At 54.1% G+C, this 18286-nt stretch overlaps 5 protein-coding genes across 5 annotated transcripts; 3 read left to right on the top strand and 2 right to left on the bottom strand.

Moving 5' to 3' along the window:
• Positions 1-242: 242 nt before the first annotated feature.
• Positions 243-6215, bottom strand: N7496_004469 (MYB DNA-binding domain protein; the record flags this gene model as incomplete). Its single annotated transcript, XM_056697400.1, has 4 exons — positions 243-2243; positions 2311-4901; positions 4991-5323; positions 5555-6215. The coding sequence occupies 4 exons, from the start codon at positions 6213-6215 to the stop codon at positions 243-245; spliced, it is 5586 nt and encodes a 1861-aa protein (XP_056559612.1).
• Positions 6216-7346: 1131 nt separating this feature from the next.
• On the top strand, positions 7347-8511 carry N7496_004468 (deoxyhypusine synthase; the record flags this gene model as incomplete). Its single annotated transcript, XM_056697399.1, has 2 exons — positions 7347-7556; positions 7618-8511. 2 exons carry the CDS (start codon positions 7347-7349, stop codon positions 8509-8511), a joined length of 1104 nt encoding a protein of 367 aa, XP_056559611.1.
• A 1519-nt stretch (positions 8512-10030) lies between these two features.
• On the top strand, positions 10031-13859 carry N7496_004467 (putative MATH and UCH domain protein; the record flags this gene model as incomplete). The annotated part of the gene is made up of 3 exons (XM_056697398.1): positions 10031-10379; positions 10462-12555; positions 12622-13859. 3 exons carry the CDS (start codon positions 10031-10033, stop codon positions 13857-13859), a joined length of 3681 nt encoding a protein of 1226 aa, XP_056559610.1.
• A 557-nt stretch (positions 13860-14416) lies between these two features.
• Positions 14417-16615, bottom strand: N7496_004466 (rRNA (cytosine-C5-)-methyltransferase NOP2; the record flags this gene model as incomplete). Its single annotated transcript, XM_056697397.1, has 1 exon — positions 14417-16615. One exon carries the CDS (start codon positions 16613-16615, stop codon positions 14417-14419), a length of 2199 nt encoding a protein of 732 aa, XP_056559609.1.
• Positions 16616-16928: 313 nt separating this feature from the next.
• On the top strand, positions 16929-17699 carry N7496_004465 (uncharacterized protein; the record flags this gene model as incomplete). Its single annotated transcript, XM_056697396.1, has 2 exons — positions 16929-17039; positions 17127-17699. 2 exons carry the CDS (start codon positions 16929-16931, stop codon positions 17697-17699), a joined length of 684 nt encoding a protein of 227 aa, XP_056559608.1.
• Positions 17700-18286: the final 587 nt, after the last annotated feature.

Here is an 18286-nt window from a genome sequence, read left to right as displayed (position 1 = left end):
TCACAGAAATAAAAGCAAAATATTTGAACATGGCATACATCAAGTCATTCATCTAGTTATACATATGGAACAATCACGTATCCACGCCGAGTTTCATGGACCAAAAAGGAAAAAAAAAATCAAACAAAACAGACACCGAAGAGAGGACTGTACTCCCTCCATATGTGCAGCTGATCCTGTCCATGCGGAAACCAATGTACTGTTCATAGCCACCAGAGACCAGCTCATCCAGCATTAGAGAATTAGCGAGGCGGCTGCGACGGATGCAATGAACCCGGTAGACCCCCTTGAGCCGAACCTTGGCTGTAGACACGGTGATGACCTGGCGTGTGAACGGGAGGCTCACCCGGGCCCGGTGGTCGTTGATGTAAAGGTGGAATCCCACCGGAAGCCGAGGGTGGTGGCTGCGCGTAGCCCATACCACCAGGGTGCATGGCTAATGGAGGAGTGTAAGACCGTCCAAGGTTTGCCAGCGATGGCATCGATCGGCCCTGGGCCTGCGGTGGAGGAGTGTTGTGTCCATATTGTGGAGGGCCACCAGCCAACCCGACAGGAGTTGAGCGATGTGGCTGGTGGGAACCATTAACCAGGGTTTGGACGTGCTGTTGATAGCTTTGACCGTGTTGCTGACTCGTTGCCGCGGAAGACGGAGCAGCAGGAGAGTACGAAGGTTGCGATCCAGGTTGACGAGGTGCCATAGCAAAGAGGTTGCTCGATGACGGAGCTGGCGTAGGTGGCTCTGGACGGGAGCCATATGCAACAGTGCTGGGTCGCGGAGGAGGCGACGAAGGTCGGTACGCCGAGGGTTGCGGGGCCATTTCACGAGCACCAGGCTGCGAGAAGACGCTGGGGTACGCAGATCGCTGAGAGCCAGCCGGTGGTGGAGTAGGTGCGGGAGATGGCACAGGCATGGCACTCAACGGCCCACCATGTTGATGTTGTGCGGATGCATAGTGTCCGTAGGAGCCTTGAGCAGCAAGTGACGAGACTGGACGACCGTTCTGTGATGATTGAGGTGGAGGAGGCGGCGGCTGAGCTTGTGCTGGTGGACCTCCTTGTTGCGCTCTGGGATCGAATCGCGCCATCCAGTCGTTGTTTGCCGAAGTAGCTGAGCCACCCTGAGGGGGCCCATAATTGCCGTACTCTGGATATCCACGAGACGGTGTTTGGTACGGATTTGGTTGACCATAGGTTGAAGGCTTCTGTCCAGACCCAGACATGCCTGCATCCTCAAGACGAGCGGACTCACCGGGTTGATAGACAGACCTTGACGCAGATAAAGGGCCAGGGCCAGGAGGGACCTCACTAGCAAACCGCTTCCGTGGCTGAGGTTCTTCAGGCTCGTCATTGAGAATGCTCATGATGTTTGAACGCTTCGCAGGTACCTGTCGAGGGGTTGACTCGGGAACCGGTGTCGCGCTAGGACGCGGAGCATCTTTGACTGGCGAAAGACCTGGACGAGGGGAATGGGACATTCCAGATTGTCCCGGCAGCGAATAATAAGCCCTTTGTGCGAATGGATCGCGATGAACCGAGGATATGTCAAGCTCTGGCCGTGAGAGTTGCGATGGCGACCCGGGGGCCTGGGTGAGGCTGGTATGGCGGGAGTGGGAATGAGAATGAGGTAGAAGAGATGTTGGTGGTTGCCCAGGCATGTAAGCCTGTGAGGATAAAGGATCCATTCGGCCCAGGTCTTGGGGCATGCCCGCCCCCGCAGGATGACGCGAGGGCATCTGCATTTCTTGAGTACGCTGACCAGTGGCTGGTAGAATCGCCGAATCGCGACGTTCATCAGTAAAGAATCCAAGACGAGGACCTGGCATGCGAGAGGACGGAGCCTGTGTACGCATTGCCCGAGAAGCATCCTCACCGAGAGTAGCAGCAACGGATGGGGCTGTTGCTGCAGTCGAAGCTTGCGCAAGTGGTGCGTAACGACTGGGAGTTCGTTCACCTTCAGGCATGGGTCGACCGTGCAATGGCATAGGTTGAGGTGACATGGCAATGGGCTTGCCCTTTGAGGGGAACCGACCATCTTCCGTCTCAGGCATCAGCTCGCCATGAGGAGCAAGCGGGCGTGGAACAATGGCCGATGGAGTTGCTTCATAACGGCGCTTTGGAGCGACACTGGGGACTGGAAGAGGACCTGTTGGTTCACCGCGAGCCTTCTTTTCCTCTGCCATCACCACAGTCTCTTCGAAATCTTTCTGCCCAGAGTCAAGACGTCGCTGGAAGTAGTTTTTCACCTGCATGAATCATGTTAGTCATGTAAATTAAGAAATCGACTACACAAGGTTTTTTTCCAATTCTTACCATCACCGTCGTCTTGGTCTTCATGAAATTCGAGATGCCCTCAAAGTCACGACCAAAGTGTGCTAGCAAGCGTGGGAAATCACGCTGCTCAGGCACGGACCAGTAACTGGTCGGTTGAAGAGACCCATAGCCACTCTCTGAAGCTTTGGGCGTCGCCATGGTTGGCTCGGTTTCCGTGGATTCGAAGATATACACCCCTTCCTTTGCTCTTCCACGACCAGCTCGGGGGCGCGGGACGGGTGGTGGAGCCTCTTTCTCCACAACTTCCTTTTCCTGTGGCAAAGGGGCCTCCATCATTCCGTCCATGGCCAGTTCAACCTTGGGAGCCGCAGCAAGAGGAGGATTGCTCGGGGGCACGGGGGTCTGAGCTTTTGAATCTGGTTGGGCATTTTTGGCACCCCGTCGTTGAGTACGGGCACCAGCAGTACGTCCGCCACGCCGAACGACGGGCTTATCGGAGAGCTCGCCATCTTTGGCAGATTGACCACGGCGACCACCGGTGGCGGTGCCTTCGGTTTCGTTGGAATCACCAAAGGTGGGTGCTGCCGCACGCCGAGGGCGTCCAGTGTCGGTGACAGGAGGAGGCTGCTCGTCTTCACCGTCAAAGTCAGGCTTGACGACTCCCAAATCGGCGATGAGAGCATTGGACTTTGGTCGAGACGACCGCGCCTTTCCTCTGCCTCGTCGACTCCAGCGTTTGTTCAGCTTGGCCTTGTATTTGATCTCCTCCTTGGTAAGATAGTAGTGAATGATGCACTGCTTGAAATCACGACCAGGCAGAGAGTCTGCGATTTTGCCCCATTTCTTCGGGTACGCCATGAAGGCATCTGTGAACAACTGATGCTCCTCGGGAGTGAAGTCATTGGGTGGTGGTAGGAAACCAAACACTTCCATCGCATGGCTTGCTTCGATGGTGTTGTTGACATCCTTGTAAATGCCTGCTTTCACTTCTCGGGGTTCCAGCATATCCGGAATCACTGCTTCGCGGGCCAAGTCGGGTCGAGCAGTCGCCATTTTGGTTCGTCGGCGTTCAAGCTCCTCCTGGGCCGAGATCTCTGATGCCTTCAATGCATTCAAGAAATCAAGTTCGCTGTTTCCTTTGTACCGTCGACCTTCGCGACCTTCGCGACCTTCGGGAACGACCACTGGAGGAGTGGGAACGGGCGGTGCCGGAGGGGAAGCAGGACCCGGTGTCATGGGCTTCTTCTCTTTCAGTCGATCCATTTCCCAAACGTCCAATCGCCAACGCTTGTAATAAGACATGTACTCCTCTCGAAGCCCAGCGTTTTTCTTCGCAACCTCCTTCTGCCGCCTGGAAAGCTCGCTCTGGATCATATCCTTGAGGCGCTCCTGAGTGGAATTATTCTCATGGCATACTTCCAGATCGGAAATGGGGGTGGGAGGCCCCGAATGCAAGAATGGCAGACTCTCGACGGTGATTTCATCGCGAGTTGCAATTGGGGGGACAACCGTGAGGGGAACGGGTTCTGAATCGCGATCAAGGACCGTCGGGGCAAACGAAACCACTTTCTCCTCAGTTGGGACAGTCGACTGCTCTTCTTCCTCTTCCACGGATGGGATGGGCGCGGTGGGCTTCTCGACTTGCTCTTCATGGGCAATTTTCCCAAGCATCTGAATTCTCAGCAAAAGAGACACGATGTGTGGATCTTCCAATGGCGAGAGAGGCAGTTCAGACCGCAGAGACTGCATTTCCTTTTCAAAGGTCTGCTTTCGCTCTTCCAAGTACTCTTTGGTGAAAACGACATTCTCTTCCTCTTCCTCTTCATCAACCTCCATCTCTGTGTCTGGATCCTTCTCTTTCTCTTCATCTGCTTCACGGTCGTCACTGGTTCGTGCAACATCTGGAACCCGTGTGGAGTCTTTTTTAACCATTTCTTCCTTTTCTCTCGTCGGGCTAACCTCTGTGAAAGAGACAGGCTGTGGACTACTTCGGATGGGAAGCTCCATGGAACTGCGGCGCGGGGGAGTTGTTTTCACTGCCTCCGGTGCAGCATCTTTGACGGCCTTTGGCTCCTCTGCAGCAGGTGTCGATGCAGGCAACACGTCCTGATGCAACTTGTCGTCTGCGGGTATCTTCCCCTCATGCTCCTCGGGCTCTTTCTTGGGTGCACTTGGTACGGAGGGAGCACGACCAAAACTAGAACGGCCCCATGATTTGATCCCTTTGTTACCACCACCACGCGGTGATGAGCTTGGCCGCCGCTGGTACGCCCGCGGCCCAGTTGGGATGCTCGAGGATTGCATCCGAGGAGAAATTGACGGATCTCTGGAGAGCGCTCGAGGAGCAGGTGGAGGAAGTCGAGCAAAGGTCGGAGAAGTAGTGACTACGTTAGGTTTCCCAGGTGCGTATTGCTCAACACTTCCGGAAATCGAGTCGCGTTTTGCCATTGCAGCAGGGGCGGTTGGCGGGGATCGGTCAGACAGGTGAGTAGACGCTCTGGCAGCACGAGCCGCCTCTTCCTGGCGGTGATTGCCATCGAATGAATGTATGCGAGATTCGACTGGTTGCAATGACTGGCTTCTCTCGGCCTTCGGGCCAGTGGGTGGTTGGAAAGGCTGTCGATCCTTTTCTGCAGAGGCAGGTGGCTCATTCGTCGTCCGACCATCAACAGACGGTGGCTTGGCGGGGAGAACGGCCGGAATAGGCGCAGACACGGACCCAAAGGCAGGAACTTGAGGAGCAGAGGGGGAGGAGACTGCTGACCAAGAAGTCCCGCATCCTTGGGAGGTTCAAATCGAACGGGGGCTGGCTCTGGTCGATCACTATCACGTCGAAGTTCCGTTGTCGAGGGTCCAGAGATGATCGATGCTTTTCGGGACACTTGTTCAGTGGGTTCGTGTTCAGACAACCGATCTGGTACCGTCGGACCCGTCACCGCGATGGCATTGGACGTAGAGGCAACAGTCGAGGCGATGGAGCCACGATTGTCTGTTCTGCTAGGAGGAAGATCACGTTTCCAAGGCTCCAGCGGCCGGTCACGATCCTCACGATCTGGACGTCGAACTTCCCAGTCGTCTCTTCGCTCAAATCGATCACGCCGGTCCATTTCTCGGTCACGTTCTCGGTCCCGCACAGTATCCCGCTCCCGCTCTCGGTCAAGTACACGCTCGCGCTCACGATCAACGGGACGGTCACGATCGATCAGATCTCTTTCGCGGTCACGATCTAAAATAGAGGGTCGTCCGCGACCCGGCCAGCCAAGACGACCATCACGAGACCTACTTCGACGGCGGAATGGCTCACGACCACGTCCTCGACCTCCTTCCCAGTCGCCACGGCCACCACGGCCGCGAATCGGGCCACCAACATGAGGATGACCACCGTTTGAAGGAGGACCATCTGGGCCTCCAGACGACGCCGACAGGATACTATCCCGAGAGTTACGTCGCATGCGCACCAGGTCGAAATCGCGGCCGGGAGGATCTCTTATATCACGAAAGTCGCGTGTCGGCGAACGGGAGCGACCTCGACCAAAGCCTATACGATCCGTTCGGGGATCGAACTCACGGTCTCGGCGACCACCATAGTCGCGATCGACATCGCGCCGGAACGGGGGTCCATCTCGCGTATCTCGAAAGTCGCGCTCCCGATCTCTTGGGTCGCGGTCTCGATCTCGATCTCTGTCTCGAAAGTCACCGCCGCGGCCATAACCTCGTCCTCGGCCACCGCCTCCACCTCCACCGAAGCGATCACTGGCGCCAAAGGAGCCGCCTCGACCTGGGGAGTCGACGAGGGCACGAGGACCGCGCGGGGGCTCTCTACCGAATGAAGGACTCCCGTCGTCAAGGCCACGGGGACCACCGGGTTGGCGACGATCCCCGAATCGTTGAGGGGAACGGTCGCGGGAGTTAAACCCGGACGAAGGGGGAAATCGAGACGACATTACCAGGTCATGCTCTGAGATGACCTGGAGTATTGAAGAGGCGTAATCAGTTGCGAAAGAGAGGGGGGGGGGGGGATGATGAAGTTGGGAGTATTGAAATGGCTGAGATTAGGCGTGTAATATCCGGGGTTCTTGGGGGGGGGGGGGGAAGGATTGTCAATGGGGGGATGTTGGATGTCTGTAATCTTCAACTTTCCAACTTGCAGCCTCTTGAGAGCCAACGGAACGGGGGCACACGTGATCTGCAGCACGGGCCACGTGAAGATGCCCCGATCGGGCAGGGGGTTTAAAGGTGGGCTTTTGGGGGGAAATTTCCAATCAGATTTAATGGGATGATGGATTGGAAAAGCATTTAGCTTGGGACAAATGAGCTGAATTGGATCAACTAATGTTATCCAGGTCTACTACTACGTTGCAAAGATGTGGAAGCGGAGGATTGACGAACTGAAGAATCGAAGGATCGAAGGTGGAAAAGGGACCGGGGGTCCGTGCACGACGCCTGCACGGGGATCTAGACGACTCCATCGGGCTGGAAGTATACTTCTGTCTATTTTATACATTAATTGGAGTAGAAGGTATATTTGGGCAATATTTCGGATGTATGGCAGAACAGTAATGCTAACGATCATATCTGATCGTTATGACTTACTATGGTAAGTAAGTTACTCCCTCTTCCACTTCTCCTGAGGAGCTTGGCGGGTTCGTGAGACCTCTGAGGATCTGCAACCAGATGAAACGACGGCCCCAAAATGGAGATGCGGCCAAGAAAGAGCCAGTAGTTTCTCATTTGCATGAAACATTAGACTGTAGATGAACTAGTATCTCCCTGAAATGGTCTATAAAAATCGAATAAACGACATCTAGCATTAGTTGAACTCACTATCGTATGCTTCGGACAATTCCTGCCTGAGGTGTCCAGAAATGGTGCCTGGCGATGACGGGCTTTTCCCCGCCAAAAAGTAAAAAAAAGTCAAATCTTCAATTAGAGTCCCCCACTATACATTGTATTCCACATCACAATCACTCTGCACCCAATTGGAACGACCTAATTGGCATCCTATCTCTTACCTTGTTTTGGGAACTTTCTTCTCTCTTTCTTTTTTTCTCCCTCTTCACCTCCCATACGACACAATGAGCACTTCCGCACCCCCCACCTCCGCGACCGAGTCGGTTCTCGTCGCCTCGGGCCCCATGCCCGAGGGAGCACAGGAAGTGCGTGGTGTGGACTTTGATAAATTCCAGGGCCGAGATATCACGGTCGCTGAGATGGTCGAGAACATGACTCACATGGGCTTCCAAGGCAGTGCGGTCGCCGAGGCTGCCCGTATCATCAACGAGATGGTGAGACACTCTCTTCAACCCAGAGATGAGAAGAGGAGCTAATACTCATTCCTCTCATCAGCGAGCATTCCGTCATCCCGAAACCGGCGAGAAGACCACCATCTTCCTCGGCTACACCTCCAACCTCATTTCCTCCGGTCTGCGAGACACCCTCCGGTACCTCGTCAAGCATAAGCATGTATCGGCCATCGTGACGACGGCGGGTGGTGTGGAAGAAGATTTGATTAAATGTCTGGCCCCAACGTACATGGGCTCTTTCAGCACCCCGGGTGCCGGTCTACGCGCCAAGGGACTGAACCGCATTGGCAATCTGCTGGTGCCGAACAACAACTACTGTGCCTTTGAGGACTGGGTGGTCCCCATCCTGGACCGGATGCTCGAGGAACAAGAGGCTGCTAAGCTTAAGGCTCGGGAGACGGGTGACGAGGAGGATGAACTTCACTGGACCCCCAGTCGCATCACTGAACGGTTGGGTCGGGAGATCAATAACGAGGACTCGGTGCTCTACTGGGCTGCCCGCAACAACATCCCAGTCTTCTGCCCCGCGTTGACGGATGGCTCTCTGGGAGATATGCTCTACTTCCATACCTTCAAGTCCTCCCCACAACGGCTGCGTGTGGACATTGTGGACGATGTCCGCCGCATCAACACCATGGCCGTCCGGGCCGCTCGTGCCGGAATGATCATTCTGGGTGGCGGTGTGGTCAAGCACCATATTGCCAATGCTTGTTTGATGCGCAACGGAGCCGAGCATGCCGTCTACGTGAACACGGCTCAGGAGTTTGATGGCAGCGATGCCGGAGCTCGCCCCGACGAAGCCGTCAGTTGGGGCAAGATCAAAGCCGATGCCAAAGCCGTCAAGGTCTATGCGGAGGCGACCGTGGCTTTCCCACTCATCGTCGCTGCTTCCTTTGCGAGGGCAGAGCCCCCCTCACAGACTCCCTCGCAGAATTAAAAAAAAAGAAAACCATAGTTGGGAAAGGGAAAGCATCTCATCTGTCTCTCTCGAGGCTGCCGCGCGCATGCAGGGTCCCGTGTCACCCGCCACAGCCGCCCAATCACGAGGAGAGTGTGATATTCTACGCGCCTGGACCAGTCAGTCTCGAAATCTGATGAATCTCAGCCCAGTGGACTTTTGTCCATGTGTTCTGTCAGATGGGCTTGGAGAGATACGACGGGCACCTGCTGCGCCTTTGTCGGTGAGCAAGGAAAACTGACCCGTGGGCACTACCAGACAAATTGTGTGCAAGGATGACCCGCGCAGCTGGCGCCAACAGGGTGGGAACTGCCCGCGTGGCCGGTAGCCAGTGCCGACCACTAGGGCTGGTTAAGCCCCCGAGACCGGGGCCCGGCAGCACGGCAGATTTCAACGGATTTAGCAGATTATGAAAAAGTATGAGGGGACTTGGCAAAAGCCAACGAATCCGATCAAGCGGATTGATTGCATAAGCAAGGGTTGGAGGACTGAGTGGCGATTTTGGGGCCACTTGAAAGGGAGAGAAGTTGGAAAGGGAGGAAGTTCGGCATTCGATCGGAGGTGGCGAGGAGGAAGAAATAATCCTTTCAGTAGAGATAATAACATTCATGAACTGCAGCATATACCAATTGCTGGATAATAATAATGTATAGCCGGACCCAGTAATGAGGGGATATTGCCACTGGGACAAGAGTTTTAGGAGGTTTAAGGTTGGGATCGGTTGGCTGCCCTGAAAGACCAAGTGGATCTTTGGCCGATCTGGCGAGAATGAGGGGGCTCACCGCGATTTGATCGAGTAGAATGTGCTATGTTGGACAGTGTCTATCATGGTGGTCGTAATTGATGACTAGTAGTACTCTGTATAGTATACTAGGATCATAGTTTATACTAGTGGACCGCCCACGAGGACTGCCGCGTGAATTGTCCACCAGACGAGAGTGATGCCCAATGGAGAATTATGGTGTAAAAAGTGGTCTCGTGCAAAAGGAATATTCGGATTATAATATTATTCAGAATAATATTATAATATTCCATAGAATATTATTCAATAGAATATTCAATCAATAGACTCCAAGTGGAGTCGGTGGGCCCGTTTCTTTTCTTCTCCCCCGGACTTCTTATCGGACGGTTTTTCTCTTCTCCTGAACTCTTTTGCCTCTTGACTTTTTCTCTCTCTTTCACTTTCTTTTTTTCTCCCCTCCTCCTTTCTTCCAAATCCATCACATACACTCTCTTTAATTCCTCGAGAGATCTCCTATATACACACTGCGGTATATTCTCTCGACGACCCCGGTCCCTCACCGATAAGCCCCCCAGGATAAGGCTTATCTCTCCACATTCGCTCCCAACGCTGGTTTACAGAGTGACTTGACCAGATCATTCACCAATTGGGCACGCACTCTGCCCTCAACTTGAAATTTACAGCCTGAACAGTTCCTACATTCCTTCTTTTCCCGTCCATTGTTCCTCGTTTCGCCCCTTCGGCCTCACAATCCCCATGGATCCCTCACGGGACGACCTGACCACCCCTCCGACCTCGGTCCCCACCGTCCCAGAGATCAATCAGGTCCAGGGGTCCGACAATACACCTCAAACTTTTTCAGAGACCTCAGTTCTTTCCAGTCAATCATCAGACGACTCCGTCCCATCTATCGTTGTCGAACAGCCAGAGATGCCCTATGAGTCACGACCTCGGGCGCCCTCTCCACCCCCAACCGAACCCGTCAGACAAGCCGAGGAGGTCGAACATGCCTATTGGGCTGAGTTTGAGGAAGACACATCGACCCCCGATGCCGACGAAATGAAGGAGATCAATAGTTCGGATCAAGACTATAGTGCCTGCGACCGTAGGTTTCATCCCAAGTCCGGGGATCCCAAGACCAAGGATAGAAGGTAGATATAGACGAAGACTTGCTAACGACTCGTCAGATACATACTGGGAGAGCAACTTCTTCCGGGACTTGGACGACCCCGAATATGTGCCCAAGGAAAAGGCTCGGCTGACATGGAAGTTCAAGGGTGTGCGAGGTACTCCCGATGCTCCCAACCGCGCCAAGGTCATGCGGTCTCCCGCAGCCTACGTGGGCGGCTACTGGTGGAGAATCAAGTTCTACCCCCGTGGAAACAATGTCGGTTCATTAAGTATCTATGTGGAATGTTCACCAACGATGCCCTCTCCCGACGAGGCTCTTCCCGAGACCGAATTCACCGTTCGTCGAGGCCTGGCAGATGCGAAACTCGACGAGGCTGCCCCCGACTTGGATGTGAGGACTCCCGCAACGCAGGAGCCGACTGCCTGGTTGGATGATTACGAGAACAAATATACGACATTGTCTTCGTCCACTGCGTCCGAGATCACCGAGGAAGAATCGTCCGGCCCCTGGCGTGTGGCTGCACAGATTGGTGTGATTGTATATAACCCCGAGGAGCCGCGGACCGGATGGATGCAATCTTCCTGCCACCAGTTCAACCCCCACAATTTGGACTGGGGCTGGACCTACTTCCACGGTCCCTGGGATCAGATTCACACCCGTCGACGTGGTCAGCACCGGGCTTTGTTGAACAACGACACTCTCGCCTTCGATGCGTATATTCGGGTGATCGACGATCCGACACGATCTCTCTGGTGGCACCCCAGCGACTCCGAGCCCACGTGGGACAGTCTCGCCCTGACCGGCTACCGTCCTCTAGGTGATTCGGTGATTAACCACAGTGCTGAAGTGGCGGGTCTAGCGTCATGGCTGCACATTGCTCCCTTCTGCAAAATTATTCAGAGTGTCGACGTGCTCGAACATCTGACAAACTGTGATGTCAAGCCCAAGCCTCTGTGCGATGCCTTGCAGAAGCTATTGTGGCAGTCGCGCCGTCGGACCCAGTCTCTCCAGTACGTGGACACCGATGCCATCACCTCGACTCTCCGTAACCTGCGTGAGTTTTCGAGCGATGTCTCTGAGTTTTGGGAACGCCTGCGCCGTACCCTGGAGTTGGAGCTCGTTGGTACCGAGGCGGGTCTGGAATTTGCCAAGCTGTTTGATAGCCCAGCGCCAGTCTCACTGCCCGAGACTGAGGGGACCACTGTGGTCAATACCTTGCCAACGCAGTACAACTCTCGCATCTGCATTCGAGCCGACTCGGCAAAGTCTACGGGTCAGGCCGTGAGGGAATACCTAGAGGCCAAGCCCGGGCGGTGGTCTCTCCCTCCCATGCTTCACATCGAACTTGGCCGCCACACTCTGGACAAGTCAATGCGTTGGCAATTGGCATTCAACAGGGTTGAACTGGACGAGGAATTAGATTTGGCTCCCCTCGTGGTCGATGGACAAGGTACCAAGTACGTCCTCTACGGCTACGTGGTTCACCGTGGTCGCCGAACTTCCGGCAAGTTCTTCAGCATTCTTCGTCCAGCTGGTCCTGGAACCAAGTGGCTAGCATTCGACGATGGCAGTGACAACCGTGTGGAGTGTCTGACTCAGAAGACCGCGATGGGTCCTCATCTCGGACTCAAGTCTTCCGAGACCGTGGACCACAAGAAGGGCCACGACGTTCCCGTCAATGTCATGTACGTCCGCAGCGACATGGTTTCGGAGTTGCTCCCCGGTCCCCAGGGGCCCTGGGATGTACCCGAGCCAGTCAAGCAATACTACGAGACTGGGGTATACCAGACCGTCAACGACACGGCCAAGACTGATGTCCAGGTTGAAGTTTACTCGATGTCCGAGTACGAAAACCTGAACAGCCTGTTTGATAGCTATGACCTGATGATGCACGCCAAGGCGTCTAACAGTGTCATGTACATGACACTGCCTCGCTCATCTCGTCTAGCTGAGCTGCGCAAGAAGATTTCCATGTGGAAGTCTGCTGCAGGAGAGACAATCGGCCCCGAACGTGTTCGTCTTTGGCATATTGGACATACTCGGGCTCAGTGCGGATCTACGCTAGCGTTTGATCTGATCACCGATCTCAACGTCCCGCTGGATTCGTCGGGTGGTACCATGCGGTTCTGGATGGAAACTATCTCGGAGGGTAAGTCGTTGAATCCATAAATTCCCTACAAATCTTTTGAGCATTATAAACTGACTCAAACTCTAGATGATGCTAAATTCTTCGCCATTCCCGATCCCCAATCCACGACAGCCACCGAGGACAAGATGGAAGAGTCGATCATTGAGCGGTCAGGTCTGGACACCCCAGAGCTGATGCCCTCCCCGGCTGATGGAGATGCCGTCGCCAGCTCTTCTGGATACCTTGGCGCTGGGATCTCCACGGGTCGCATTGAACTGTCCAGCGCCAGTAGCGAAAACAGCTCTGAGCTGCCATTAGCGACTGCAGCTCCCGAGACTGACGCCGTTGCTACGGTTGGGAATGCTCCCTCGGTGGGAGAGACCAGTGCAGCAGATCAGCGGACATCAGCCCCTGCAGACCTGTCTGGGTCCAGCTCACAGGTTTCAGTCGAGGCTTCCGTGGAGCCAGCAGTTGCTCTGCCCGTTGGGCACGCGTACTACTTCATTCAAGTCTTTGACCCAGACAACCAGGTCCTTCGTACAGTGGGCTCCTTCTTCTCAAAGCTAGAGTCAAATGTCAAGGCCTCGATCCGCAAGCATATGAAGTGGCCCATTCGTCGAGACTTCCTTATGTGGAAGCGAGTTGATGGAACCACCGTTACGACTGTATCTCCGGCAGAGAACTTTATGGACGTTGTAGTCCCCCATGGATCCTGCATCATTATCGGAGACAAGCTCAGCAAGGATAAACGGTCGGAGCTTGGCCTTTCTGGTCTATTCTCCAGCCCTGATCGCCTCATCCAATACCTGTGGGCTGAGTCCCGACAACACCCCATCCAAGGATTCACCGGTACCCAGACCGTCGAAGCCACTTTCACAAGTGACTACTACAGCGGTGATTTCCTCAAGGGGTACTATCACGGCCGGGGCAAGCACTTCTCCGGCACGGGCACAGTCTACGAAGGAGACTTTATCTTCGGCCGGCGCCACGGCCAAGGCAAGATGGAGTATCCCACCGGCGACACCTACGACGGCGACTGGGTCGAAGATGTTCGCCACGGCCAAGGTACCTACATCGAGAAGAAGACAGGCAACAAGTACGTCGGCGGTTACAAGGATGGTAAACGCCACGGCAAGGGCATCAGCTACTGGGAAGTAGCCGATGAGGAGGCAGATCTCTGCCAGATTTGCTATTCCGAGGAGCAGAACGCTGTCTTCTGCGACTGTGGACATGTCTGCTCTTGCGTGACTTGTGCTAAGCAGGTGGATCTTTGCCCAATCTGTCGCAAGACCATCAAGAGCGTGATTAAGATTTATCGGACGTAGGGTATAAACTGGTCTTTATCTGTTTATCCCTTCTTCGAAGCATGTCGGAGTTTTGAGCATTTACTGTGTGATGTTTGTTTATGGTTTATACATACGCGTCGGCTTTTGGTGTTTCTTCTTATGATTTGACATTCGTTTTGTTGGACCTACGCGGGGTTTTTTTCTATTCATTGATTGATAGCGAACGGTGGGGTTTGACTAGTTGGTTTGGTGGGATTATGGCGAGAGACACATCTACATTTTCAGGTTTGGAGTTTGTCATTCTTTCCTCTTTTTTTCTTTCTTTGCCCTCGTTTTGGACTTTTTGGGATACACTTGCATGCCACCCAGCCTTGAAGACTTGAAGCTGGTGGACATAGACCATTTTACGAATTATAGATTCCGTTCTGACACCGAATGAAACATGTTATGATTGTGATATTGAAGACCTTTTAAACATAAAACTATTCAAGAACAAAAAACAAGGTATATGTCCAAGACGCCAGTCCACCCACACAAAGAAGATGCTTTTTGCCGTGCCAGAGCTATAGATACACAAAAGACGCTCACGGGTCAGATCATTTGCTTGCCTTCTTGGCCTTCTTCTCCTTCTTCTCCTTCTTATCGGCCTTTTCACTCTTCTCCGCCTTCGTCACGGTCTTCTTCTCTCCCTTGGAGGACTTCTTAGCAGCTTCGGGCTTAGCGTCCTCCTTCTTCTCCTTCTTCTCCTCTTGGGTGGACTCGGCCTTGGCCTCAGTCTTAGATGCCTCCTCCTTGTTCTTCTTGGGCTTGTTCAAGACACCCTTAGGGTTGATACCCTTGCGACGCAGACGGTTACGCTCAGCACGGGCAATGCGCTCCGCATCCTCATCACCATCCTCGAAGGGACCGAAAGCACCGCCCTCAAAGTCCATAGCAGCACCATCCTCATCAAGAATGGGGGTCTTGTCAATGACCTCCTCGTCGGCAGAGGAAGCCTTGGAGCTGGCGCGACGAGGGTGGCGGTCAGCAGAAGAAGTAGTGTCGTCGGTGGGCTTGGCGATGGGGGTAGGACCAGTCTTCTTCAGCTTGCAGACGTAGAAACCATCGACGTTCTCGCGGTGAGGGAAGTAGCGGCGGGTAAGAGCCATCTTGGCATCGAACTTCTTGCCCATGTAGCTGACGAAACCGGGGCTACCAAAGTCACCGAGGCCGGTGTCGACAATCTTCACGTTGGGACGCTTGCGCAGGATATACTGCACAACTGCCTCGTTCTCCTCCACGGTGACACTGCAAGTGGAGTAGACCACGTAACCACCAGTCTTGGACGCGTGGTCGACGGAGTCAATGGCGGCCAGAAGCAGCTGGCGTTGCATGTGAGGGATACGGAGGAAATCGCTTTCATCCTTGGAGGTCTTGACACCGGCATCCTTGGAAATGACACCGGTACCGGTGCAAGGAGCGTCCAGCAGGACACGGTCGAAGCCACCCATAGCCTTGGGGAAGGCAGTACGGGCATCCATGTTGGTCACGATGGTGTTCTTGCAGCCGAGACGGTGAATGTTACCAATAAGACCCTTGGCACGAGGCTTGCTGGCATCGTTGGCGATCACGCAGCCGGTGTTGCGCATGAGGGCGGACATGTAAGTAGTCTTACCACCGGGGGCGGCAGCCATATCGAGAACACGCTCACCGGGCTGGGGAGCCAGCGCCATGACGGGCAGGAAGGAAGATGCAGCTTGCAGAATATAGTGACCAGCCAGGTACTCGGGGGTGGCACCGAGGGGAACGGGAGACTCGAAGACCTGCAGACCGACCTTGGACCACTTGCCGACGGGCTCGAGAACGACACCACGGTTGATCAGGGCCTGAGCGAGAGAACGACGGTTGGTTCGCAGGGTGTTGGTACGAATAACGACTGGACGGGGGGTCTCGTTGGCTTCGAAAAAGGCGAAAGCCTCCATGGGGGTGAACAGGTTGAACAGCTTCTCGGCGAGGTATCGGGTGTAGCCGTAGTAAGTGCAGATATCGTTGAGCAGGAGATCGACGTAGTCGACGCGAGATTTGTCGGGTTGTCCAAGGGTCTTCAAGTCACCCAGAATGCGGATGGTGTCTGTGATACGCTGGCGCAGAAGCTGCAAATCCGGAGCAAGACCATCGGGTCGGGTCTCGTCGGCGAAGACATCGGGGCGGTCACCGGCAATGTTGGTCTGCATAGCAGACTCTTGCAATTCTTGCTCAGCCTCTTCCTCCTCAGCCTGTCTCTGGAGGTCCAATTTCCGAGAAAGTCCCTCGATATTGGCGGCAGTCAATCGTTCCTCGGCATCGGAAAGGTCTTCGTCGTCGGAGAACATGGCCTCACGGGGGTGATCCTCCTCGTCAGAATCAAGGACCGAGTCATCCTCATCATCCTCCAAGTCGGACAAGCGCTCGAGACCATCCTGGCTATCCAATGATCCCTCGCTAACATCGTCCAGGTCACCAAACTCGTCGTCCATCTCTTCATCCTCGGAGTCGGACATTGGAACGGGCTGCTTCTTCGCTGTAACAGCCTTCTTGTTCTCCTTTCCAGTGAGCTTGGAGGCCGCACCGTTGACCTTGGACTTCTTGGGAGCATCCTTCTTCGTCACAACATCCTCATCAGCATCGGATCTCCGACGCTTCTTGGCTGCGACAACTTTGGGAGCTGCCTCGGTCTCAGCAGCCTCGGCGGCCTTGCGCTTCTTCAAAATTGTAATCTTGGACTCATCCAGGGGGGCAGGAGGCCCCTGCTTCTTCATGCGACGTCCCTTTCCCATAGCGAATATCGTGTTTGGTTTGGATGGTTTGCGGGTTTGCCCAGCAACTTTTTTTTAGGCATTTTTTCTCGGCGGCGGTGGAGACGGGCAGTAACCACCGATGAGAAAGGCGGTGAGCGACATTGCGGGAGGAAAAGTAGTGCCTGTTGCTGCCTTCTCGATCAGGCTGTCAATTAGCTGTCCCGCTTGGAGATCATCAACTTTGGCTTCAGAAGATCCTCAAGCACCTCCATCTACCTTCAAGCAGCCGATTCCTGCAGTCCTCCACCTCTTTATTCTTTCCTTCCTGTTACTACTAAGCTTACTGCCCATCATGTCCGAGCTCGCATTCGCCAAATCTTTCCTCTCCTCGCTGGACTCTCGTCCCATCAAGATCCGTGCTGATCATGTCTTTGATCCGGAACGAGTTGGCCTGCGCGTGCCGGTATGTCTATCTCCTTTACACCTAAGGACAGAATTGGAGCTTTCAGGAGAACTATAGCTAATTAAAATACCTCTTATTAATGAACAGTACACCCTCCCCCGCTTGCAAGCCCCGCACCCGGAGATGCCCAAGAAAACAAAGCAGACGCAGGCCCCCGGCGCTTCGAAATCGGTCAATATCAAAGTCAAATCTGCGCGGAACCCGACTCTCGAGTTCACTATTACCAATGCGCCCGTCACAACTACCTCCGTCCAAGACCTGAAAGATGCCGTCCGGGAACGTGTCACAGATGCGCAAGGAACCCCGGTAGCATTGGATAAGATCAAGATCCTATATCGCCGCAAGCCCGTACCAGGAACTGGGAAGACGGTGGCTGAGGTCTTGGCCGATGAGCCCGAGATGCTGACCGGGGGTAAAGAGGTTGAGTTCGGTGTCATGATTATTGGAGGTGCACAGGTAATTGAGGCAGTCGAGTCCCAGCCAGAAGCCGCCCCAGAAGAGGTACCCAAGCCAGCAGTCGGGCCCAGTGGTGCAGAGGTGTTGAAGACGGATGCTTTCTGGGATGATTTGCAGGGATTTATGGAGCAGCGGTTGAAGGATGCTGATGAGGCGAAGCGCTTAGCAGTGCTCTTTAAGGGTGCTTGGAGCTCCAATCAATAGAGGGCAAGAAAGGGCATGTCTATTCTGATTTCGTTGCATATACCTATTTAATGGTTACATTTGTGGCCTTTCTAATACCCATGAATTGATGGAACTTCAACGAAGATACACATGGCTTGATATCGTAAATTTAGGATGTGGATTTCAATGTTATACACACACAAAATAGGCTCTCAGAGGGATAACCCCCCATCAACCCAAGAAGAAAAGAGCAAATCCAGAATGTCCAGTCATTGGGCCCCTAGAACAGCGACCAAGGGGGGTATGGAATCTTCATAGTGCAAGCAGAACAGTCATCGAGAAATCAAAATAACAAGGGAATCTGGTGAGGAGCAGGGCCATGTCAAGTAGGACATTGGTCATGCACCGAAGCAAAGGGCAGGAGCAGAGCAGAGCAAGAGATGCAAAGGGACACAAGATGGTCAGAAATGTACGCCAGGGAATCATCGCGAAGACGGCATATGAGTGTCAAGGGTCAGAAGTACACATGTAGAAGAAGAAGAAGAGAACAAAAACCACTTAGAAGAGTACCATATGCCAGCAGTTGGATAGGACACCATTGCAAATGCTCAAAGGAAAACTGGCCT

The sequence above is a fragment of the Penicillium cataractarum genome, assembly GCF_028827025.1.
Source record: "Penicillium cataractarum strain IBT 29864 chromosome Unknown utg000002l, whole genome shotgun sequence".
Taxonomy (NCBI): Eukaryota; Fungi; Ascomycota; class Eurotiomycetes; order Eurotiales; family Aspergillaceae; genus Penicillium; species Penicillium cataractarum.
This window is presented reverse-complemented; position numbering and strand designations above follow the sequence as displayed.